General features: G+C 35.0%; 1 protein-coding gene across 1 annotated transcript; it reads left to right on the top strand.

Annotated features, from left to right (window-relative positions):
- Nucleotides 1-21,390, top strand: LOC144368125 (uncharacterized). The gene is made up of 4 exons (XM_078026701.1): nucleotides 1-54; nucleotides 4,071-4,303; nucleotides 4,575-5,265; nucleotides 21,089-21,390. The coding sequence occupies exons 1-4, from the start codon at nucleotides 1-3 to the stop codon at nucleotides 21,182-21,184; spliced, it is 1,074 nt and encodes a 357-aa protein (XP_077882827.1). The 3' UTR covers nucleotides 21,185-21,390.
- Nucleotides 21,391-26,696: the final 5,306 nt, after the last annotated feature.

The following is a 26,696-nucleotide window of genomic DNA, read 5'->3' as shown; positions in this document are numbered from 1 at the left end:
ATGCAGAGGGAGTGGGCACTTCAGATCCACATGACAGACGACCTGCTCGCTCAGGTGCGCCTGTGTTTCCTCTGCTGACAGCAATGTCACAATTCCTGCTTCTTGTCTGAATATTAATTAGTATTTAAGACTCATTAAGCTGGTTTTAGTGATTTATTTCATCCTGTAATTAGATATTATAATTAGATTATATCTATCAGATTTTCAACTTTCCTTTAATAAGAAATTGTTCAATATGTACAGATAAAAATTTATCAAATTATAACACATCATTTGAGCTAGATATAAATCCGGTTTTGCAATAGTTGAATAATAGCATAATGACAGTGTGGAGTTTTGTTTTTATGGGAATGTGTATTTTCTAGGTGGTGAGTTGTCCCAGGCATTGTGGAACCTTTCCAAGTGACAACTGTCCCTGGAACTAAGCCTGACCTTCAGAAGCGGGAGGACTCTGGTGCCATACCCAGCAGCACCTCTTAACTCTCTCGTCCTGAGACTTCCCGTGGGAACTGGCCTAAAGGGTATGTGTGGCAAGTGGGAATGAGGACCAATGGCAGTCCCAGGTCCTGTGTTGCAGTGCAGTGGTGTCCACACACTGGTCAACCAGTTCCAAAGGCAGATGCAAAGAGTAGTTACTCTCTCTTACTAGGTACTTTAAAGTTTTAAATAATTTTTACAAGGAAACCATCCATGTGTAATCAACAAAACTGTAATCCTTGGCATAAATATGGAATATCATTAGTTTTAATTCAAGCATGGCAGATTTGAAAAACAAATAGAAGTGTAAAATGGAAGGATAAGCCAAGAGAAAATACTTAAAACGGGAAAAATTTTAATAACTCCACAAAAGATTATCCAAATGGCCAGTGAACATATATTCAAGCTCATTATTACTACTCAAGGAAATACAAATTAAAACCACAAGATACCATTACATACACACATATGACAGAACTTAATAATTGAAAATATGTATAAAGAGCAACATGATCTTTTATGTATTCTAGTAGCAGTGAAATCTGTACTAGTTTGGAAAACTGCTTAGTATTATTTCTTAAACTTGAAGATATACATACTTGATGACAAAACATTTTTATCCCTGAATATGTACTACAGAGTAATTAACTGCATAAGTATACCAAGAGACATGCACAAGAATAAAATTATGTCATTTGCAAGTGTAATGGTGGAACTAGAAAATATCATGCTAAATGATATAAACCAATTCCAAGAAACCAAAGGCTGAATGTATTCTCTGATAAATAGATGCTGATCCACAGTGGGAGTGGGGGTAGGGAAGAATGAAGGGCCTTTGGATAGTGCAAAGGAGAGTGAGGGGAGGGTGAGGCATTGAGGATGGGAAGGACATTACAATTAAACAGATACTATTAGCTTATATACATGTATAATTACAGTACTGGTGTGACTCAGCACCATGTACAACAAGAGGAATGAGAATGTATGCTCCATTTGTGTACATTGTGTCAAAATTAATTCTGCTTTACTGTCATGTAAAACCAGTTAGGACAAAAAAAAATCACAGTACCTGGCACATAGTAGGTGTTCAATAAATATTGTTAAAATAATTTACACAAAAGAATGTTCATAATAGCAAGTTTTATCAGTAATAGAAAAACATTGTTGGGCTGGGGTTGTGGCTCACTTGTAGAGTTCTCACCTAGAAGTGTGAGGCTCTGGGTTTGATCCTCAGCACCACATAAAAATAAAATATAATAAAAGCAAAAAAAATTTCAACCATAAAAAAATAAATTACATCTTATGCAGAAAACTGGAAGAAAATTTAGTACAACAAACACCATTATCAGTGATGCTTACATACATAACTTTGAGAGATGACAATATTCTTTTTTATATATGTACCACATTTTGTTTATCTGCTCATCTATTGACGAATTCTTGGGATTCCTTCCACCTTTTGGCTACCTTGCACATATCATTCCCTAAGGATTAGTGGTGTTGAGTACCTTTTTGGCCCTTTTTTTGAAAAAATATCTATGTAAGTCCTGTGCCCATTCTCTAACCAGAATTTTTAAATAATTTATAAATAGAAATTCTTTATACATTCAGGACATGTATTGGAGACATGATTTCCATGATACTATTTAGTATTTTAATACTAATTAGTACTCATTCAAAATAAGTTCAGTTTCCTGATACTTTGGAATGAGAATCATAAGAAATAAGGCTGGACTAGTGTGACTTAAGGTTATCACTTTCTTTAGGAATATAAAACACAATATCAGAGTAGATTTAAGCCACTGTTCTAATTTAAAGTGGCTATCTACTTCAGTGACAAGAAAAATCTATTTGTGAACTTAGTATTTAAATAGTTTTTGAATTTTGTTTCCCCAAAGCACATACATTATATGGTCAGATGGAAAAACATTTATATAATGAGAAATTGTTAGATATCATACATACACAGTTGCCTAAAATTTATTTTCAAATATATTGCTGAATTGCTGTTAGTGATAGCAGTATTTTAAAGTTCTTTTTGTAGAAAACATTTTTCTTTTTTGCTCTTTACAAATCGGTCCCCTCGGACATGGTTGATTATAAATCTTGTTTTTCATTTTTTCCTCATATTAATTCATATGAACTACTCTTTATAAAGATGAATTTTAGTTTTAAAAACATTCTTCAATCATTAATAGGAAGAAGAAAATAATCTCATTTCCCAATTCACACATTCTTCATGATATAATTTTACATTCACATGAAAATATCATTCTGTCCTTCATTGCTAAAGACATATGTACTCTCTGACTTCAGCAAATTTAGAGAAAGTATTGTTTCCTTTTTTTAGGAGGTCTCTAGTTTAAAGCTTCAGGGGAAGGTGTATTGTTACACCTCCTAAACCTTTTAGGCACATTCTTCACTTCTCTGTGCTTTACTTCCTTTATTTGTGCCATGTTTATGATAAAAAGGCTTATCTTACAGGGATGTAATAAAGATTAATAAGATAATGCATGAGAGAACATGGACAGAGAAATACAAAATAGTAATCTTTATTGGTTTAATATCTAATTTTTAAGTGTTTATAAAATATGTCATTTATTTTAGTAAATTCTGCCAGGTTTTTTTGGGGGGGTACTTCCCATGTGAAGGAACTCTAGTAAAAATCAATAGAAAAACTATATTTTAAGGTGTTTACATTTTAATGAAGAACACTGAATTACAATATAAGTGGTTAATACAAGTAATATTATGAGACCAGCATGGTAGATCTCACTAAATCTGCATAGAGCAATCAGATAAAAATTCATGTGAATTTGTTGGATGAATAATGATTTACCTAGTTAAGTGTGTTTGACCTTAGTTATTTGAATAAGTCATGAAAGATAAATACTGAAGAAGTATTTATATTGCAAATTGAAATGGGAGAATGTAGTAAAATTCTGACTAGATCTTATAATGGGGAAAAATATCCTAAAAATGTTACTGGGAATACTGACAGAACTGGAATATGAAATGTAGATTAGGTAATAGATCTTTATCACTATCTAATTCCCTGAAATGTATCACTGTACTGAGCTTCTGCAAAAAAAAAAAAAAGATAAAAGAAAGTAAGGAAGGAAGAAAAGAAAGAAAGAAAATACTTATTCTAAAATATACCACTGAAATATTAAAGGAGTCAATATCAAATATCAAATATTTGATAATTTGTGATACATTTGATTTTTTCATGTATTCCAAAAGTGATCTCAAAAGCCATCAGAAATATTTCCTGTTCTTCTCCAAGGAACTGGAAAGTGTCAAAAACTACTCTTAAAAGGAGTAAAATGGTGCACAAGAATGATGAAGTTTGTGGCAAAATGTTAAAAACAAATTACTGACCAAATATATAGGAGTTTATGTGTTATTTATGCAACTTTTCTGTGAATGTGCTGTCGCTTCAAAAGAAAAAAAATAGAGAAAAGGCTTACTTGGAATACAAGTTCATTAAGAGCCACTGTAAATATCCTAAAGGCTAAGTTCATTGGGTATTTAGCAAAGCCAACACTTAGAAAGCATCTGGAGCCCATGAAAGAGTATGATTAATTTGTAAGTGGAGGCTCAGCCTCGCTCAGTGGCGCCATGTGAGGAAAAGTTTGCAGGAGCGCTGCGGGGCCTCCCGCGACCTGACGCCCGCTCCCTCTGCGGCGCCTGGTCATGCCCAGGCCCGAGCGCCCGGCGGCGTCCTGGCCCCGAGCCTCCTCCTCCAACCCCAAGGGTCGCCTGGGGGAAACGCCTTGGGGCTCCTCAGGCGGGTGGAGGAGCAAGTGTCCCAGGAAGTCCCACGGTTAGTGCGGGGGGGGGGGGGGGGGGGGGGGTCGGGGGCGCGTGGCGGGGCGCTCCGGAGGGCAGGCCCCCCGCGGCCCTCGCCCCCCGCCCCCCCCCCCCCCCGCGGCCCTCGCCCCCCGCCCCCCCCGGCCCTCGCCCCCCGCCCCCCCCGCCCCCCCGCCCCCCCCCGCGGCCCTCGCCCCCCGCCCCCCCCCGCCCCCCCCCGCCCCCCCCGCGCGGACCCCGGCCCCCCCCCCCCCGCGGGGCGCCCCGCTACCCCCATTGCGCAGGCCCGGCTGCCCCAGCGCGCATGCCCTGGGCTCGGGAGCGCTGCTGGCCCCCAGCCGCCCCTGGGATCCTGTTGGCTGCTGTCCTGTTCCAGCCACCACTGGTTGCGCCGCTTGGACCTCTTGCAGCCGGGCAGTGAGTTTCCTGCGTGAGCAGCGGCGGGGGCGGGGGCGTTCTCCCGCGCAGGGGCGGGCGAAGTTCCGCGCCCCCACTTTGCTGCGACCTTTGCGGGCTCGCCGGCGGGTGCGGGCGGTAAGCGTCTGCGCGGGGCGGAGGGACGCCGTGCGGCGGGAGGGAGAGCTCCGTGTCAATTTTTTTCTGGGACCAACCTCGGCTGGAGTCTGTGGCGCGTGGGCGGTGAGCGCAGGGACCCCGGCGTGGCAGAGCCATGGATGGACCGGATCGGGGCCTTGGACTCTGCAAAAAGCTGCGGGCACGGTCGCAGCGAGACCGGGAGATGCGCTCCCGGGTCTGTCTGGGGGTTGGCTCGTCGGGCGGTGGGGCCGGCTGGACTCAGGCGCCCTGGCTCGCTTTGTCGTCGGGCTCCTAGGAGGAAGACAATGGGAAGCCCCTGTCCTCCGTCTGGTCCTGCCCAGACCCCCGCGGAGGAAGCGGAGCGAGTCCACCTTGGCCAAAGAGGACATCATCGATGGGTTTGCCAGGACCAGCTTTGTCCCTTTTGAAGGGCTGGAGGTAAGCGCCCCCTCCCCCACGTCTGCCTTTATGCACAAAAATTGGAAAAAAATGGTTTCTGTGTTCCTTCCAGAAACAGCACTGTTACTTGTACTTGGCTTCTGCTCCTAACTTTGCTACTCTGTATGTATTTAACCCTAAGCAAACTTCATAATCTTTTGTACCTCATTTTAAAGGTGTTGAATGTACAAATTGCTACTACACCTTCCAGCAGTGGAAGTATGTAATTTTACAGATGACTGAATGCTCTGAATAAGATTAAGAAAGCTTTTTTTTTTTTTTTTTTTTTTTTTTTTTTTTTTTTTTTTACAGTGTCTACAGGTCATTCCAAAGTGCTGTAAGTGTCCTCAGCTCTTAGGTTGTTTGGTATCATTGAAAACTATAGTATGGAGTTGTTTTTTAAAATAGGCTCAAATTTTCACTTGTCTTAGTGTTTCACTTTGACTTGTAGTGATACCTACTTAGAACTTTAGGGAAGATGGGTTAACTAGTGCAGAGGATGACAAGATGTCTGGAAAAATCATTATTTGAAATACTCTCCAGATAAATAAGTAAATATTCTCCCAGTATTAGGGATTGAACTTAAGGGTGCTCTTCACTGAGCTACATCCCCAGCCCTTGTAAGAATTGCTTTATTTTGAGGCATGGTCTTGCTACATTGCCCAAGTTGTCCTTGAACTTGTGATCCTCCTGCCTCAGCCTCCTCCATAGCTAGGATTGCAGGCATGTGCCACCATGCTTGGCACTCTGGTTATATTATTTATTGTGCTGCCATATGAATTTTTCACCTGTTCTTCTAACTAAACTTAATTGTGTGTATGTTTATATATTTATCTATTAGGGGATTCTATCTTAAAATGAAATAGCGGCATAAAAAGGAAAAACCACAAGTATTACAGAAAGTCTTTAAATAGATATTGGTTTTAGTTTTACCATGTATAACCTGTGTATCTTTGTGCAATTTATTCAAATCTCTGATCACCTGGCTCCTTGGATGTGAATTCGAGTGATAACATTGCTTATATTTCTTTATATCTATAGAGTAAATGCTGGCATTACTCAAATAAGAAGGGCTTAGAATTATAACTGTTGATAACTCCTTCAAAAAGATGTTCCAAGAAGTAAAATGGGCCTATGAAAAATTCTTTAAACATAAAGTCCTATCCACCTGTTCATCATTATTAATTGTTACTATTGTTAGGCTTTTCATGCAGAATGCATGCTACTTAATTAATATTTGGATTATCAGATATGAGTTTTAATTTGTGGAATATAGTTTTTCTTTAATGCTATCAAGACATATTGCATTAATATTTATTGGTACTATCTTTGCCTTCCTAGAGAAGTCCCTACATTATCATGATTTATTTAATTTATTGAACGTTTATTTTAAATAAACATTTAAGAATGTATATTTTCTATACTCTGCTTTAGCTATATCAAATTTTGACACACAGTGCTTTGTTTTCAATGTCATTGAAATTACATTGTGATTTGCTATAAAACCCTTGTTTTTTGTAAAAGAATGCTTTTGAAATTTATTCCTTTCCTAATTTTTTTTTATTTGCAATTGGTTTGTTGACAAAACCAGGTCATTTGTTTTATAGTTTGTCTTACTCAAAATTTTGGTAATGTATCCTTGTCACATGTTTCTTTGTCCCCTCTATTTCCTGAAATTTGACTATTAAATCTAGAGCCTTAATCAGGTTTTAGTGACACATCTCTGGCAAGAATATAGTAGCCAGGCATGGTGGAACTCGCCTGTAGTTTCAGCTACGCTGGACGCTGAGGTACGAGGATTGGTTGAGCCCAGGAGTCAGCCTGTACAACATAGGGAGACTCTGCCTCCAAAAAAATAGAGAAAAAAGAAAGAAAACTTCATAGGTATTATTTTTGTGTTACCATTAACTGACAGTAACATGTTATCATCTTTTCTAATGTTAGCCATCAACAATTATTGTCTGCATCTTAAACAGTAATTGATAAAGGACAAGAGTGTATGTAAACATTACTTTTAACTGTTTGTTGAGATATTTCTATAAAACAAACGCACTCATATCAGCAATTTGACTCCCCAGATCAAATTCAGTCAGAAAAGGTCATATGAAAATGGGATAATTTCTTTCTCTTTACTGGATGTTTTTTTTTTTTTAAATAATGGACTTGTTCTCTAGCATGAACATGATGAAGCGTTCTTTTCTTAGTATCATTATGAAAGCACAGAATGAAACTTATGTGATTGTTTCAATTATGGAGTCATGACACCAAATTTGTTCAGATTTTTGCATTAGAAACCATCCTGAGTCCTTCTAACATAAACTCCAATATATTTTCATAGTTTTCTTAATTGTTTCAAGATCATCTTGTGCATTTTTATTACTATTATTATTATCAATATATATTATACAAAGTATTGGGTTATACTCTGACATTTCCATATATACATGTATCATATTTTGATCATGTCTACCCTCCATTCTACTTTCTCTTGCTCTTTGCCCACCCCCCAGTATCCTTCCCCCTTCCCAATAATTTCTTTTCTACTTCAATTCATCTCCTTCCCACTTTTTACCCTTTGAAAAAACACTAAGGAATGGTCTATTTGGATTTTTTTTTCTTTTGGTGGTGGTGATGGGGAGGGGGGAACTAGGGATTGAAGCCAGGGGTACTTAGCCATTGACATCCCCTATTTATTTTTACTTTGAGACAGGGTCTCACTCAGTTGCTAGGGCCTTGCTTAGTTGCTGAGGCTGGCCTTGAACTTTTGGTGCTCCTACTTCAGCCTCCCAAACTGCTGGGATTACAGGTATGCACCACTATGCCCAGCTCTAGTTGGATTTTATGGTAAATCTATTTTTAGTTTTTTGAAGAATCTGTAAACGGTTTTCCATACCAGCTATATTAATTTACATTTTCATCAACAGTTTATACAGATTCATATTTTTTCCACATTTCAACTAGCATTTGTTATTTTATTTTTTGCTTTTGCTTTGGTTTGTTTATTTATATGACAAGAGCCATTCTGAATAGGGTGACAGGAATCTCCATGTAGTTTTTTTGTGATTTATTAAGGCTAAAGATATTATTTTTACATATATTTGTTGTCTTGTATTTGTATTCTTTTGAGAAATGTCTGTTCAGATCATTGGTCCAGTTACTGATTGGAATATTTGTTCTTTCTGAAGATTAATTCTCTGTCAGATGAATAGCTGGCAAAGATTTTTCCCCATTCTATAGATTTTCTCTTCACTCTCTTGGTGGTTTCCTTTGCTGTGCAGCAGAGTTTTGATTTATTGTAATCCTATTTGTCAATTGTTGCTTTTGTTTCCTGAGATATCAAAGTACTATTCAGGAAATCATTGCATGTTCCAGTATTTTGAAGTATTTCCTATATGTTTTCTTCCAGTAGTTTCAAAGTCTTAAATTAAGATTTTGATCCATTTTGAGTTGATTTTTCTTCAGGGTGATTGAAATCTAGTTTCAGTCATCTGCATGTGGATATCCAGTTGTCTTAGTACCATTTGTTGAAAAGGCTTTTCTCCAGTATATGACTTTTGGAACTTTATTGAGATCAGCTGTCTGAAGATACATGGGTTTATTTCTGGGTCCTCAATTCATTTATATATATATATATATATATATATATATTTAGAGAGAGAGAGAGAGAGAAATTGTAATGAAAATTGTATTATCTGTAAATAGGGAGATATATCTTATTTATGTTTATATTCTTTTTTTAATATTTTTTTTTAGTTGTAGTTTTACATAATACCTTTATTTTAATGTGGTAGTGAGGATCAAACCCAGGGCCTCACATTTGTGCTAGGCAAGTAAATGCTAAGCCATAACTCCAGCCTCTTTATATTCTTTTTTTTGTATCCATGGATATCTGTTTTTATGTCTATACCAGGTTTTTTTAATTAAATAGCTCTGTAGTATACTTTATTTATTTGCTTGTTTAGTCATTGGTTTATTTAATTTTAGCATTACAATTCTTAATACACCTTTATACCATAATTTATCATATTTTTGATTGTATATAAGGTATGTTGACACCAAATTCACATCTTCATATTTTGTATACTGATGAGGGTCTCTATAGTATATTTTAAAATAAAGGATTACAATGCCTACATCCTTAGTCCTTTTGCTCAGAATGATTTTGATTATTTGTGGTCTTTGTTCATTCCAGATGAATTTTAGGATTTTTTTTTCTATTTCTGTGAAGAACTGTGAAAGATGTCATTGGTATTTTGATTGTGATTGCATTGAATCCATAGATCACTTTCAGTACTATGGCTGTCTTAACAATATTAATTCTTCCAATCCATGAACATGGAGGATCTTTACATCTTCTACTCTCTAATCTCTTTCTTCACTACTTTCCAATTTTCACTGTAGTAATCTTTCGACTCCTTGTTCAAGAAACACTGATTTCTTTCTCAGTCCATTCATTACTGATATATAGAAAAGCTATTGATTTTTGTATATTGATATTGTATTCCTACTACTTTGCTGAATTTATTTATCAGTTTTGAGTCCTTTGGTGGAATCTTCAGGATTTTCTCAGAATATAATTGTATTATCTGCAAATAGGGATAATTCAACTTCCTCCTCTCATATTTATATCACTTTATATATTTTTCTTACCTAATTGCTCTGGCTAAAATTTCAAGCAATGTACTGAATGAAAAGGTTGAGAATAGATACTCTATTTCCTGATTTTAGAGGAAATGCTTTCAGTTTTTCCCCATTCAGAATGATGATGGATATAGTTTTATCATATATAGCTTTTATCATAATAAGGTATCTTCTTTCTATATCTAATTATTCAGAACTTAATCATGAAGGACTGTTGAATTTTACCAAGGACTTTTTCTGCATCTATTGAGATGATCATGTGATGTTTATTCTTGATTCTATTTATGTGCTGTATGCTGTATTACATTTATTGATTCATATATATTGAGCCATCATTGCATCCTAGGAATGAAACCAACTTGATCATGATATATGCTCTTTTTAATGTGCTGTTGAATTCCATTTGAAAGTATTTTATTGAGGATATATATTATCTATGTTCATCAGGGACATTGGTCTATAGTTTTTTGTTGTTGTTGTATCCTCATCAAGTTTTGGTAACTGGGTGATATATTGCAGAATGAGTTTGAAAGGGTTTCTTTCCATTTTAATTCATGGAATAGTTTGAGGAGCATTGGTGGTCGTTCTTTAAAAATCTGGTAAAAATTCATCAATGAATCTGTCTGGTTCTTACACTTTTTTGTTGGGAAACTATTTATTACTGCTTCAATCTCATTGCTTATTATAGATCTATTTAGATTTTTTTATGTCCTATTGGTTCGATTATGGTAGGTCATCTGGGCCCAGAAATTTGTTAATTTCTTCTAGAATTTCCAGTGTATTGGTATATAGTTTTACTCAATATTGCTAATGATCCTATGAATTTCAGTGATATGTGTCATATTATCCTTTTTTCATCTCTTTATTTGTTTGGTTTTTCTTTTTTTTTTGGTTTTTTAGTAGCTAAGTATTTGTCAATTTTGTTTATCTTTTCAAAGAACCACCTTTTAGTTTAATTGATCCTTTCTATTCTTGTATAAAATAAGTGGTTTTTATCTTGAAATTGCATGTAGACACTGTCTTTTTCTTATAAGACTGCAAGTGCTCCTGCAACCCCTCTAATAAATAAGCACCACCCAACTTTTTTGAGGTCCAATACTATTTCCAAACCACATGTTTCAAACATCCTGCCATCGGATGCACCCAAGAGGAGGCGTGCTCCATTGCCTCCAATGGCAGTATCTCAGAGTGCCCCTCAGGACCTTACAAACATACAGGAGAGGCCAGCTTCTTGTGTGGGGAAATCCACAAGTGTGGAGGAGACTGATAAGGTGGGTAGATTTGTTTTGTTTTACAGGATGAGACAAGGTTACGTAACTTAGACCCCCAAGAAAGTTAGTAACAGTTATTAATATGTAATAACATGAATAAGTACTTAACTAAAATTGGTACTGGGAAAAGATTGTATGTAGTTTGATGCAATGAAGAATAAGTTGCTATTTTAAGGAGCTTTTTTTTTCAAGCAAATAGCTGGTCTATAAACATTAAGTCTTACTTAATGCATATATTACAGATGAAAATGCTTATTTTCAAATGAAAATGTTTTTAAACAACAGTCTTTGTGCTAATTCATGGGCTTCTAATTTGTATGTCTTCTTTACCTAATTTTGAGATTCTGCAGAGGAAATACTGGTGTGTACCTAAAATCAATACTCTATTTTTTAAAATGAGCCTTTTAATAGAACATATTGAGATTACCTTTATGTGTTCTTATGTTCAAAGCATTGTTCTATGTGTACCTTTTCCTTTAAGTTTTATTTTTATTCTTTTTCTTTATTGTCTTATTTTTACTCCCCCAATTATTATTGGTTCCCTTTAATCCTAAATTTGGGAATCTATTAGCAAACAGCTTTTTATGACTAAGCAATCTGAACATTCTTGCTTTATTCATGTGGAAGGTAGGTGATTTTTCAAGTAAATGTGATTAAACATAAGATGATGTATTATGTTGCTTGTAATCACACAATGATTTAAATGACTTTGAGAGCAATTTTTATTTTGAAGTATTCAATACAACAGGTGGTCTTCTCATATATGGTTGAAGGATTTTATTTCCTCCTCAGAAATTTAGTAAATTCTAGCCTCAAGAAATGAACTCTACCCATCACCTAATATGCATTTGGGTACTTTCTTAATTTAAAAAAATTGATTATAGTTTTTTTGTAAACTATCATGTGTGTCTTTAGAACATAGCAATTTGAATAGAAACATCTCTTTAAAGAAATGCTTAATGAAGTTGTTACTTAGAAAATCAACTCTCTTATTTCTATTAAGACGTCTAATTTAATGTTTGTGGTGTAAAATCTCATAAATCAGGAATTTTTTTCTGTGATGGAGTCATTTTTCTGACAAACTTTTCCAGAGTTACTGCTTGGTAGTTGAGTGAAGCTTTGCAAAAAAGGTGATCATTGAGTTCAATCTTAAAATGAGTGTGGGAGTCCATCGGTCAGGTGGAGGACCCTGTCCAGAGATTCAGTTCCTGAATACAATAGCTTGCCTGGGTGTGTGCAAGGATCAGATTGAACCAGCAAGGAAATCTAGAACCAAGTTAGGGTCAGAGACTTCATTTTGTGCTTGTAGCTTCTTTGCATTTCTTCATAGCAAAAGCATTTTCAGGGTTTTTTTATACTTGTATTTACCCTAAAATTACATCCTAAGTGTGTAAGTTATTATACTCTCAAGTAGTTACCAAAGCATCTTTTTCTGTATATAGAAATCATCATAGCCCCTGCTTATAAATCTTTCTTCTGGATTTCCTCATTTAATCCATTCCAGTGAAGTTCCTTTGTACTTGGATCCCCAGGAGGTCTAGGTTGTCTCTTAAAATTCTGGACTGTGCTACCAGTGACCTTACTGAAAGCTATTTCTTTTGATTCTCGCCCTCTGCTCTATGACCACTTGGTGCCCTCTGTTAAGTAATCTTTTTTTAGTATGTTGCCTTTGGCAAACTACACATCTTTATACAATTTTTGATTATTTTTTCTTTTGATCTGGACATCTGGATAGTTCTTTGGTGTATTGTTCAGCAGAACCCAGAATTTTATTTGTTTTTCCCTAGAGAAGCTGAAGAACCATTTTTTATTTATTCATTACAAAAGTGCATGTATGCACACACGTGAATTCTTGGTTTGCCTAGGCATCTTAGTGCCTTTTCCTTACATTCCTGGCCATATTTGATGTGAATAGTCACCCTTTGGTCCTGATTTTTTATCTTCTGCTGCATCTCACTGTGTACCTCCGTACCTTGCACAGATCCAGGAGGAGTCAGTTTTTGTTTTTGTTTTTTTTTAGATGGGGATTGAACCAGTGATGCTTTATCACTGAGCAACATCAAAAGGTCTTTTATTTTTAATTTTGAGACAGAGTCTCGCTAAGTTGTTGAGGCTGGCTTTGGACTTGCAGTCTTCCTGCCTGAGTCCCTGGGATTACAGGTGTATACCATGGTACCCTGCTAGGAACCAACTTCTTATACTTTAACCACATCCTATTTTTATTTTCCTTGTTGTCACTCTTTTACCCATTGTCTGAATTGGAGATACCTGAATTCATGATTCACTATGTTCACTCTACTCTTTAAGAGGCAGCACATCTGTTCTTTTGTTAAATCCATGGGCTGATAATTTTCACTATGTGATTTTAATAGTGTCCCCCTAGGTCCAGGTCTTAAATAAATGAAGTCATATTTAAAACTAGTGTTTTGTGTATGTACTTATGGGTGTAGAGACGAGAGCATCTTAATTTTAAGTTAGACCCAAATCCACTGGTGAGTATGCCAATGATGAGTCCACAGAGAGGGCACATAAGGTGAAGACAAAGAAAAGGTGATGTCATGCTGCTGCATGCAGCTAAGGAGCACCAGCAGCCAGCAGAAGCCATGGGATCATGGCCTTTCCAACACCTTGATTTCCTTGATTTCAGATTTCTGGCCTTAGAAACCATGAAAGAAGAACTTTGGGTTGATCTAAGCTACTCAGTCATGGTAATTTGTTATAGCAGTTATAGGAAACCAATATATCAGTAACTCCAATTGTAACTCCAATCCTGGTATTCTTCTGGTTGTACCTTGACCTCACTGTTACTTAGTGACTCATTACACCTATAAATCAACATATTTAAAACCAAAATCATTTTTTCCCTCCTAGACTGAAAAGCTAAAGATCATTTTTTAGTTTTTTCCTTATTCTTTCACATCTACTTAGAAACCAATTCTTCACATAGTCACCCTTCATAATGTCTTCCATTTCCTTTGCTGAAGTCATTCTTAGGAAAATACAGGCAGAGTAAAGTGAGAAATAGTATTGAACTTATCCTCAGGATGCTCTAAATGGAGCAAGCTGCCACATTTCTATTTGTTAATTATCACTTCCCAGTTCAGAAACCTCAGTTTGCTGTGATTGATTTTCTGGGTCTCAAGTTTCTTTACAGACTGATCATAACTTTTAAACTTTTAATCCTCATCATTTTCAGGATGCTTTTAACTCTGACCACAAGATTTGACTTACTGTCTCTCATGTGAAATCCTGCTTCCTTTCCTTTCATAATTGAATGGCCCGATTGCAGGTACAAAAGTGCATGTATGCACACACATGAATTCTTGGTTGCCTAGGCATCTCAGTGCCTTTTCCTTACATTCATTCCTACTATCCCATTCAGTGGATCCTGGTTTTTTTTTTTTAACTTAATGAAGAATTTTTTTTTTCAGATTTTATCATAGAATACTTTTTACTTTCTCTTAACATGTCTCCCTGTGCCTTTTTATTTTTTTATGTATATGTTTAGGTAGCATGTTCATATATTACATAATGCTAAAGATAAAAAGGGGAATACAGTGAGAATCATCATTTTCTGCTTTGTTCTCAACTAAATTCTTCTGCCCAAGGCAACCAATATTGACAGTTCAAGTCCCTTTCAAGAGCTAATGAATGTATGCAAATTCAAGTCAATACTCATACTACCTATTGTTCTTTTCCCATGGTCATGTGCTACCTATACCATGTTATTCCTCACTTTTGGTACTTAATGATTCATTTTGGATATCCTTATTAGAACATAGAGGGCTTCCCTTGTTTAAAGATTGAATAATATTACATTGATGGATATAACAGGATTTACTTACCCTGTCATCTAAAGATAAATATTAGGGTTAAATTGTTATTGTTTAAAGCGTAAAGCTCTGTTAAATTTTCCTTTTGTCCTCTTCCAGCTATAGGGCAGGAATTGTATTCTCCAGCAAAATCCTATAACACTGTAGGTATTCAAGAGAATTGGTGGTATAGTACAGAGAATTGACAAACATTAATAAGTAGAGCTTCCACATATCCAAGTATATTATATACAATGAGAATTTGTCATATCACAAAATTTTAGTATTTATTTCAGTTTTGTATTTGTTGAATTTTCTGAAACACTTGGATAACATAGGTTGCTTATATTTAGTTTTATGGTAACTGGACCACGTGGCTTTTAGAAATGTTTTCTTAGGCTTTTATAGAAAATCCAGAATTTTGACAACCTTATATTTAAAAATCAAGGATGAACACCTAAAACATTATATTATATATTACACTGTGCATATAAATATAATTAACCATTGGATTGACATTACTTATATACAGACATTCAGAAAATTCAGCAAAGCATATCAATTACTTAGTTTACTGATTACTTGCTGAGGCTGGTCTTGAACTTGCAATTCTCCTGCCTCAGCCCCCTGAGTTACTAGGATTACAGATGCCACCACTCCTGGCTGAACTTTGAATTTTAACAAGTCACTATTTTATGTGATTGAAAGTATAGGCATGTTGGGGAAAATGTAACTGGAAGAAAAAATATTTGTACAAATCTGTTCTTAAGTATGCAAAGAATTTTAGATACACTTATGTCCTATGATTTTCATTGTCTGTGATGCAAAATAAACTACAAGGGTGCACTGTTTAACAGAAGTACAGTGTTGCAATCTTTTCCATTTTTTTTTCTTCCAAACTATACTAAAGCAGAAAGCAAATATTGGAAATATTTATGTGATATTAGAAATACAAATGCTTACTTTGTATGAGTAAAGTGACAGAAAATAAGTAAGAGAGATAAATACCAGTAATGTCTGACAGTGATTTATAATTAGCAGTTTTATCCATTTTGAGCTTTGAGTTCATTTTAGTGTTCTTTTAAAGTCACTAATACTATGTTTCCCACAATCAAGGCTTACCAATAAGTTAGTTCAACTGTATCTTGAAAAAAATTGTCAAACATATCTCTTTTATATATTTTTTTGGCTGCCCGTATTTAATAATTTGCCTAATTCCTCTAAGACATTTCTCAATATCGACAAATTAAGATATTTGGATTGTGTTTTTAGAAATTATACTGAAATTATTCACATTACAGGCTGTTGATTTTCTGAGCTGATTTTGACAACTGATTGTGCAGTTTCCAAAAAGAATTCATAAAAGTTTAAAATTAGTAAAATAGTCTAAATTTTTCTTGGAATAGAGCTGTACCTAAAATTTTCCCCATTTAAGACTGTATTTTATAGAATATATATTTCACTGTCAATTTCATGTCTTTAAATTTTTCTGTACTTTTTTCCCATTATTTCAGGCTTCATGTCATTTTCCCTATAAAGGTGGATATATTCCTATCTACAAAAATGTTCATTTGAAAAGAAAAACTTTCCAATTAGAATTTTTCTGGCAGTTTTTAATGGAACTTTTGGAGCATTTTGTGGTTCTAATGATTCAAAATGTCAATTCTGTGACAAAATATAAAATATTTGACTCATTCTCTTATTTATGCAAACCATATCCCATGCATTAGTATAGAATATATATACAGTTGTATATAGTAAGACCAACATGTGTGAAAGAGGAAGTCAGAAATGCAGTGACTTGACTTAAATTGAAAGTGACTTATAATTCTGGAACTAAAACTAAGTTCAGAAATCTAGTTTCTGCACTGTATGTGCAGAAACTAGATTTATTACATTAGAAGAAGAGGTAAAAAAGTTGAATTTGTGGATAATCTTGACTCAGAATTCATAGAACCTTTGGGAGAATTTTTCATTTGACATATTTGGTGTGTCTTTGCAGCTTAGAGCTATGTGTATACAACACCCACCAGCTTTTCCACTGACCACAAACATGATATGCCATTTTCTTGGGATATTGAGTTGTGACTGAAAACACAGTCGGAATAATCTCTAGTGGATATTTCATTTTGTCTCCTTTTGAATTCTGCTACAAACACTCAAAGATTGAGCAATTGAGACTTTTGACATCTAGTATGAAAACACAGTCGGAATAATCTCTAGTGGATATTTCATTTTGTCTCCTTTTGAATTCTGCTACAAACACTCAAAGATTGAGCAATTGAGACTTTTGACATCTAGTATTATGCAAGTGAAATTTAATACCTAGAGTATTCATTTTTAATAAGTAACTTAATTTTTTCAAAATATGTGCTGTCTTCATCTTTTACTCACTTTTATATCAATGGCTTACAAGCAGATGATGTATCTGCTTGTATGAGTAGGTATATATTTGTTTTCATTTTACTTAATTGATTTTAATCCTACTTTTCAACAGAGTAATTAAGGTTGTACTCTTCTATATATAAAGTTTGTATTTGTAGTCTTTAAGAAATATACTGTTTTTTAATCCAGATCATTGGGTAACATTTTATTTTCCCCTCCACTCTCCTCTTATCATATGGAAAGTGGACCACACACATCATTCTACAATTGCCTAGGAACAGTGGTTACCATGGCATTTGCAATTTGATGCATCAAATACAGCTGTCTGTACTTCCAAAAATATGACTGGTTTCAGTAGAGAAATACACTGGCACAATATATTTAATCTTTCCCAGATATAAAGCATATTTTGTTATTGTGGTTTTCATAAGGTTCATTTCAAGGGTCAGAATAACAAAAGCAATGGTGAATGCTTATATTATTGACTATTAATATTACATATCAAGTTTAAAGAATATTACCCAGTTAATGTCCACAATAACCCTCTGTATCACTACTTTTTAGTTTTCTGCCCGGTTTACTTCTGACCGAAATGTAAAAAAAAAACTATGCTCATTATAAATTTAAATTTTAAATAAAAATATTATTCAAAGAACTATGGGTTGTGGGATTAATGTGGATTTCTCTTCCTTATCTATTAATATGCAAAAAAGTTGTTTCTCTCTAAAATTGCACAAGATATTCATAAAACCATATTGAAAACCATCAGTGTTAGGAGGCTTTCTTGACCAATCCTTGTGGTTCAAAGTTCGCTTAGCCTGTCTGCCATGGGAGAGATTCACCTTTCAGTGGTAATTGGTTTGTGATAACAGAGGCCAGGGCAGAGAGAAGTGGGCATCTTTCCTAGAATGATGGTGATAAGCTTATAGAGGTGGGGCACTGTCGGGAATGAAGCCAGCTATACATCTTTGGTGCATTTTTTGGAATCAACTGAATTGGCCCCAGTTTGTTTAGCTGTTGGTGTTGCATATTCCCCTACCCTGTCCCTAGAAAGACTTCTGCTAAAATGATAACAGAAGACTAGAGTTACCACCATTCCCTATCTTTAAGCTTGATCATGGGTTCTGCGCTCTTCTGGTTCATCCTGTCTTTTCCCCACAAGATATACTATTGAGAGAGGCCCTCATCTTTGGTCTTTAACAAAATGTAATAAGCAAAGGTTTCTCAATAACAAGAATTGGTTGTATGCTATCACACAAAATTGTAGGGCTTATGAAATGAAAGTGCATGTTGCTTCAAGAGAAGTGTAAAAACATTTTCAGGTCATAACACAAGTTGAAAAATTTGTAATTTATTTCTTCTTTGCATAGAGAAGGGCTGGAAAAAAGAAGTATATTGTGGCAGAACAGGAATTGTCGTGGTTTGGAGTATGGTTACATTCTATTCTTGGGCCTATGATTTTTTTTTTGTCCTTGTCATTTTCTTTTCCATCATCATCTTCATTGAATTTCTCTGTGGCTTGGTTTTCTTCTCTGTAGAATAAGGTTTTGTAACTGTGTTCATCAAAGTGTCTTCCAGCTCTAGTATTGTAAAATTATTTTGATCCTTTTATTGTCTTTTAAAATTGGATGAAAGGGCTTTGTTGTGGGAAGCTTTGATCAGTGGTAATGAGATGGTGATGCCTACTTCAACTCTGTGAGGATTTATGAAACCTAAACTACAGAAACAACTTAAGACATTGAATAATGGACATCTTTCTCCCTGGACTCCTGAAGGACCACGTGGGTATCACTAAAAAGTGCTCAAAGACTTAGTTTCATGAAGATGTGTTCAAGTTAATGAAGTTGCTTAGATATTCAAGTTAATGAACTTGGATATTTCATACTATCTCATAGTATTTACAAGGAATATATAGCTGGCAAAGAATAATGTTGATCTGTACCTTAAAAAAATATATATATATGTGTAAATATATATATATATACACATATATATATGTAAATATATATATATATATAAATAATTTATAATAATTTTATAGGATTTCTTAGGTTCTCTATATTTACCCCGATCCTCCCCACATGTGAAAATAATATTGTAAACAGATAATAAAAAAAAAAACTCCTAATAGATACATTAAATAACATTATTAAAATTAGGCTACTGTTTATATGCCTTAATTGATTTTTTTCTTTTTGTGTTCTTTTCTAGAATGCATTGATTCCAGTGACCCACATCTTATGATTCACCTAATGATTAATAAGTGACCTAGTAACTAGTGCAAAGCTAGTCCTCAGCTAGTCATCAGTCTTTTGAACATTATTTAATTCTGTTTTCAACTTTTATTTAGTTTCATTTAAACCAGTGAATTTTGATTTGGATGAGAATTGTGGGACATTAATGATCTGGCCTGGTTTTCAACCTGACGTTGCCCTTTTTGCTAGAGGATTCTGTTTTTTCCTTGTAGTGTTTCCCTTTTCACAGAGCACACGGTTTGGTGATGTGTGTTTCTATTACAGGTGCAGTGGTCGCTAATGGCAGACAGACTTATCAGTAGCTTTAACTAAATTAAATAATTGAATATCTCTAATGATTAACCATAACAGTTTCTCCTGGTAAATAGAAACCTATTTTCTCATATTGTAAACCCTTTAGACTTAAAATAATTAAATTTTAACCACTGTTGAATATATATGTATGTATGTATGTGTGTGTGTGTATATATATACATATATATATATATATATATATATATATATGTATGTATAAAAAATTTGACCAAAGGAAATGTATCCTGGTTATAAAAGGTAAACATTTATAAATTATTCTTTATTTAATTCTTCATGTAAACTTCACCTGTTAGATTGTTCAGGTTTATATACTCTAATGCATATTCACGTACTCATCACCAGCATTTAACAAACTAGTGTTAATTATTTAACTTTTATTAAAGTCCTTCATGGTATGATGAAATAAGTTGAGGTGATTAAAGGTGGAGAATTTTAGAACAGCGAATTCGGCTTATGCAGCAGACTAAGCACAGGTTCCTGAATATTGAACACTGTTGTGTTTTAAAGTTGATCATAACTGAGATTGATTCCAATAGGACCCCCAATTCCACTTTTACCAAAGAGAAAGGCAGTCATAAATATTTCCTTTTTTAAATATTTATACTTTTCACTTTAACCTTAATAACTATCATGTTTTTATTTTGTTTACGGAATACATTCACATGTCATGTAATAATAGCTGATAAATATGGAACATGTACTGTGTACTAGGCACCATTTTATATATGCTGAGATCATTTAAGGATCACAGCACCTTTTAACATAGATATGGTTACTTATAGATGAGGAGACTGAAGGTCACAGAGACAGTAAATGACACATTTCTTGGTTCTCCCCCTAGTGTTGACCCCATAGTCCATTTTGGGGATCACCATTATGGTGAGCTATCTTCCAACATAAAAAAAAAACTTCTATGAACCTCCCTCTGGTTCACACTAGGTGATTGAATTCTGATCAGTGCAAAAGTACAGTTACTTGGAGACTATTGGGAGCACATCCTGAAGGACACAGGAGAATATATTCTAAATGGAAACTTGTGTATTACTTAAAGAACTGTGGTAATTTAGGAAGTCTACTTTCTTGGCTACAATCTAACCAAGAAGTACTAAAGGGTTTTAATGTAAATACTCCATTTTTCCTGCAGACTTTCACCCAAGAGGAGGATATGTTCAGTAGATACAGACCATCTTTTCCTCAAGACCAAGTACTCCTCCAGGTTTTCTTAGTAGTGATATTTTAGTCAGCCTCAAAAAACTTCAAATTTGACTTTTAGTAACTTTGTTTGGCTGTTACCTTAGCTGACTGAAGCTCTTTTCTGAGAGTGTCTTTTTATAAAAACAACTAACCTCTTCTGTATTCCATAGGATGACTGAAAATATAAAGCTATTTTTTAAATGCTATTACTGGTGTTACATCTCAAAATTTACATTTCTATTATTAATCTTGTTTTGATTAACTAATCTCACAATTCTTATTAATTCAGAACTCCTGCTTTTGGATCATCTTATACTAATTGTTACATTTATATTTTGTCTCTTTATTTAGCAAGTTTTTACTATTAATTATAAGATGGAATCTAGTTATGACAGGCACAAGTTCTACCTCATATCAATTAGTAAAAATCATGTCTCTCCTAATGTCCTTGTTCTGAGGGTCTGTGGTTCAAACTGCAACTCTAGAAATGTATGCCAATTTATACCAGTGTTTTGTAGAATGATTATACCATATATGCTTCCCAAGGTATCCATAGCTTTGCATTCCCTCAATTGTCTTCATAAATGCTATTTATTTATTCTGACAAGTTTTAAATTCCTTGTTCATAGAAATATACATATTCTATACAAAAATTCTAGCTTATTTTAGGATCTCCAGACTGATAAATATATGAATATGTGGGTATTCTGTATTTGAGTTATGGATATGTTTACATGAATTTGTGAGTATAAAAATTTCTCTATTTTTAAAATTTCTATGCTGTCTGCTTTACTGTATTATGAAAGTCTTTAGCTCTTAAACACTATTGTCTGTGAAGTTCATATCATGACTGCTTTTAGCATGTAATAGGTGAGATCCATAAGTGACAGTGATTGAGAATATGGCCTAAGGTGGAAGTATTTTTATTATATACCTCATGAAAGCAATCAGTCAAAACATGAGAAAGATGAAACTAAGGAGGAAGATCAAAGATGTCATTCCTTGGTGTGCTTTTACTGCATTGTTACTAATAAACCAGGTCTGCAGTGATAGTCATGCTTGAATAAGGCTAAACTGAAGTCAGTTTCTCAAGAAATAACATCTGTAGATTTTTAGAGAAATATTTTAAAATGTTCTTTTAGCATTTAACCATCTCCTTGAGTTTCTCTGAATTTGCTAATACTATGAGAGATCAAGTGAAAGTTTCAGACCACAGAGGCATTATAATCTACTCAAATCAGTATTTACTGCTAATTCCTCACTATGTTTCTATATCATCTGTTTATTACTGAGGATCCTTCTCTTGAATTATTTTAGAGGTCTGTTGGGGATCCATCCCATGACCTCCCGGTGGGGGATGATCACGATAGTTAATCAGAATTGACTTTAGTGGTTCAGAATCAAAATATGAGTTTGAGTGGCAGGTTTTCTTTTCTTGCTAGATTATTAGAGGTCTGAGTTCTGAAAGAAGGAACAGCGTAATATGATGGCAAGGGCTAGCTATAACTATATATCAACTGATATGGTAGAAGTTTAATATTTGGGGGGATGATGACACCAGCCACCTTATCTGTCCTTCCTTAAGAGGAATTATGAATGAGGGGTTTGTATAGTATAGAATCTGCCATGTAGGCTTGTGTTTCTGTCCCTGTGGTGATCCATCGTTGTCTTTAGTATCTCACACAGTTGGCAATGATGATAGGTTTTAAATCATTTTTTTTTCTTTTGGGGCAGGTTTTTTTTCCTCTGGCAGAAGTATTAGAAAGTTATGAAATAGTAAATTTGTCACTTTTTTCTGGATGTGTAGCAAAGCACAAAGACAGGGAACTTCTTATGTATTGGACTATTTTGCTTGGATGTACTTACATGGTCCTGTAAGAGTGGAATGACCCAAATTTACACAAACATCTAGTCCAAGTTTATCAAGACTTCTTACCCATGAAGAAGAAAATACAGAATTCATTTTCCACTCACTTAAATATTTATTGAGAAACTTCTGTATGCCAAACAATTGTTCCAGAATTACAGCAATGAGCAAAATAGAAAAACAAGTTCCTGCCCTTATAGCCAATTCCAGTGGAAGCAGATAATAAAGCAGTAAATAAGCCAAAAGCTGTTAAAGGCTTATAGTAAAAAATAAAGCTTGGAAATGGGATAGAAAATTTTGGAGTCAGGGAGGAAGGCATTGAAAGGTGACATGTGAGAAATAACCAGAAGGAAATGAGGGAGGGAAACATTAAGCTATCAGAAGGAAGAATGTTCTAGGTATAGGAACAGCCAGGGTAGCCATCCCAGGAACTCTCCAGGCACCATGAGAGGCAGCAAAAAGGCCATTGTGACTGGAGTGAGCTATTCTGTCCTTGCAGATGGTCAGAGACATCTAGGAACCAGGACATCAATTAAAAGGACTTAGATTTTCTGTGCCAATTGGGAAAATACTAGAAGGTTTTGAACAAAACATCTGAAAGTGACTTACACACTTTAACAGGATCTTTTCTTCCTGCTATGTTGAGAAAAGACAGTAGGCATGCAGTGTACAAGCAGAGCCCTGTTAGAGTGTTGTCATTGATTCAGACTCTATGGTAGAAGTCAAGCTGATGCTCAGTGTCTTTTAAGGGAGGAGCCAACAGGGTAGATTTGTTATGGATGATGAGAGAGGAGATGACAGCAAATAGAAAGATGACTTGCTCTTTGCTGAGATAAAGACCATGAGAAGTACAGAGTTTGGGGTAGAAGGAAGAAAAGGAATGACTGCTAAGATTTCAGGTTTAGACGTGCTAAGTTGAAGTGGCCTTGATGTGGAGACCAAAACAGGTCATCGGATGGAGTAGACATGAATTTACAATCATCAGCATGTATATAAAACTTACAGGTAACAAATCATCAAGAAAGTGTGAGTATAGATATTAACAAGAATATGGCCAGAGTTCTGGTGACACCAATGTTGGTCAGAAGATGAAAACTAATGCACCAAGAAAGCAGAGCAGCCAGAGTATGGATCTGTTGAGAGTGAGAAATGTGGTGTTCTGGGTAAGAAAAAGCACTACAGAAGGGAGGTCATGTGTGTTTATTGCTGCTAACAGGTCCAAAAAAAAAGTGTTCTGAGAAATGACCACTGATTTATTTGTGGTCAAGGTCATTGGTGATTTTGATAGGAAAAGTGTTAGTGGGTCAAGGGTTGGTAAAAGTTTAATTGGGAAACTCAAGTGGGAAAAGAGAAATTGCAGAAATAAAGTATGAACAATTCTAAGTTTTATTATAAGTGAAAGAGCAAAGATAGTGTGGCAGTTGGCCAGGAGGCATCAATCTGCCTGAGGAGGCAGGATAGTCCTAGCTTCTGCAGACATTCACCTGCCAGGAATGTGAGCAGTAGCCACTTGTAGTCTGTGACCTCAAGGACTTTATCTTGGGCAAATATAAATTCTTGAAACATTTTCCACTGATACACTGGTGCTAAAAAGAGATAGATTAACCAAGCCAGCTATTAGTGTACCAGTACTCTTCTCCTTTTCAACCCTTACTTTACATTCAATAATTTCTCTGATTCTTCTGTAAAAGTTAGTTTTTAACAGTATTTCTCAAAAGCCTTTTACATTTCAGTTTGTTATTTTCGTATTTGTCCCCTGTCCTAGTCTAAGTTAATTGGGGAGGGATATATTTTATTTTTCCTTATATTTTACCTTACTTCTGCACAGATTTTCTTTGTTTCATAACTATTTTTTTAATAAATTACTATTGTGATTCATTTTGGTAGATGATGGATTTGTTTTAAAGATCAGTGTCTTCATAAGGTTTGCAATTAATTTCTATTCATAGGATTGTGTTTGGTGGTTTTGTTTTTTACAGAGTCCCTGTGAAGCAAGCATAGTGAGAACAGGCTCACTGCGGCTCAGTAGCTCCTCCCTTGGGGAACTTCATCTTTGAGGAGAACAAAGTGAAAAGCACCTTCCCTACCCTCCAAAGCAGCCCAACGTTGAAGCGATGGAAATGGCCGAGTGACTGGTAATGTTACTTTTCCCATTAACACTTTCATTTGTATTATGTTCTGCTTAATACAAACAGAAATGATATGTTTGTCTTTTTATTAAATAATGATATTTAGGATTTATAAATAGTCCCTGATTATTCTCACTTGACTGCTTTCTATGAATCTGCAACACAAAATAAAATGACAAAATTATATGACTTCATTATCCGAAAATGAGCAGATTGTAATTTGTAAACTTATTTAGAAAACATTGCCACTCCAGGATTGACTTATATAGTAAGAGAAATGAATCTAAGTGGAATTTTGTCATTTCACATTTGGGTAGTAAAATGACTTTTAGCAAGGTCAAGGCTCAATTATTTCTGGATTATATATAAAAAAGCTACAGTGAAGCTGTAAAGGTGCTTTATGTATGAGGCTTGTTTATATATTGTGTTGTTCCTTTCAGCCCTGCAGTTAGTAGATGGGATTCCTCCAAACAGTGCTTTGGAAACAAGCTCTCCTGAGGGGCCATCCAGCCCAGGTATGACACCTTGACTCCACTCTGTGTCAGTACTGAAAAAGAATTTCCATGACAGTTGAGGAATAGATTTAATTAGAATGCTCTATGAAAGAGATCAGATTTTTTGACCTCATTTCCCAAATTTATTTCATGGAATGAATTCTCCTTCCCTTACTCCCCCCAGGAGTAGGGATTAGAGTCTGAAACTGGCACAAAATCAACATTTCAGTTCTGGAATTATACCTGGAGGACTTTCCCTGTTTGGTCTCTTGTTTTTCCTTATTCAGTGTCAGGTTGACATTTGTTAACCTCCTTCCCAAGAGTACTGACACATCATAGTTAGAAACATTTAGTATGTTTTGGGAAAAAATTTACATTAAAATATAAGCATAGTTTTTTAAGCAATGCTTCTAGGTATGAATTCAATGACCAGGTATCCTACTGTCATGGTAAAAATTTGTTACCCTGAAAATACTTTCTATTATATAACTTGCATTATCAGTTCTCCTCAAATAAGTAACTGAACTAAATTTTATTAAAAGCATGTACACTATGAGAAAATTTTATGTGCATTTTGACTTATATGTTCAATTATCAATATTAAATTTGCATATATACTGGTATATATTGTTTATAGGATATATTTTTCATCCCCATGTTTACCAAATTTGTAATCACATGACTCACATTTTACTTATGCCTGTATCAACATGTGGTTTTATATATGATTTCATACATAATTTCACAGTATATTCTTATGAATATTGATATTTCCCAATTCACATATTCATTCTTACACTAAAACCCTAACACAATCCAAAATTTTATATTGACCTTTATATTACTTCTACAAGAAAGGCAAATTTTACTTCAATCCTTGTACACCAATAAGAATTTTAAAGTGTATTTTGACTTTTATTTTCAATGATCAATATTAAATTCACATACATATCACTGTATATAATTTATAGAATATATCCTTGAAACTCCCTATTTACAAAATGTCTCATCATATGATTCATATAACAGTCTCCCTAATGTCATACCATGCATGTTTTTATGTATTTT

Source organism: Ictidomys tridecemlineatus, chromosome 2 (genome assembly GCF_052094955.1).
Source record: "Ictidomys tridecemlineatus isolate mIctTri1 chromosome 2, mIctTri1.hap1, whole genome shotgun sequence".
In the NCBI taxonomy this organism is placed as follows: Eukaryota; Metazoa; Chordata; class Mammalia; order Rodentia; family Sciuridae; genus Ictidomys; species Ictidomys tridecemlineatus.
Note: the sequence above shows the minus strand (reverse complement) of the source record. Positions and strands in the feature narration are given on the sequence as shown.

Coding starts and splice junctions, on each gene's coding strand:
- LOC144368125 (XM_078026701.1), top strand. CDS start 1: ATGCAGAGGGAGTGGGCACTTCAGATCCACATGACAGACGACCTGCTC. Junction 55..4,070: donor CAGACGACCTGCTCGCTCAG/GTGCGCCTGTGT, acceptor TTAATTTGTAAG/TGGAGGCTCAGCCTCGCTCA. Junction 4,304..4,574: donor GTGTCCCAGGAAGTCCCACG/GTTAGTGCGGGG, acceptor CCCATTGCGCAG/GCCCGGCTGCCCCAGCGCGC.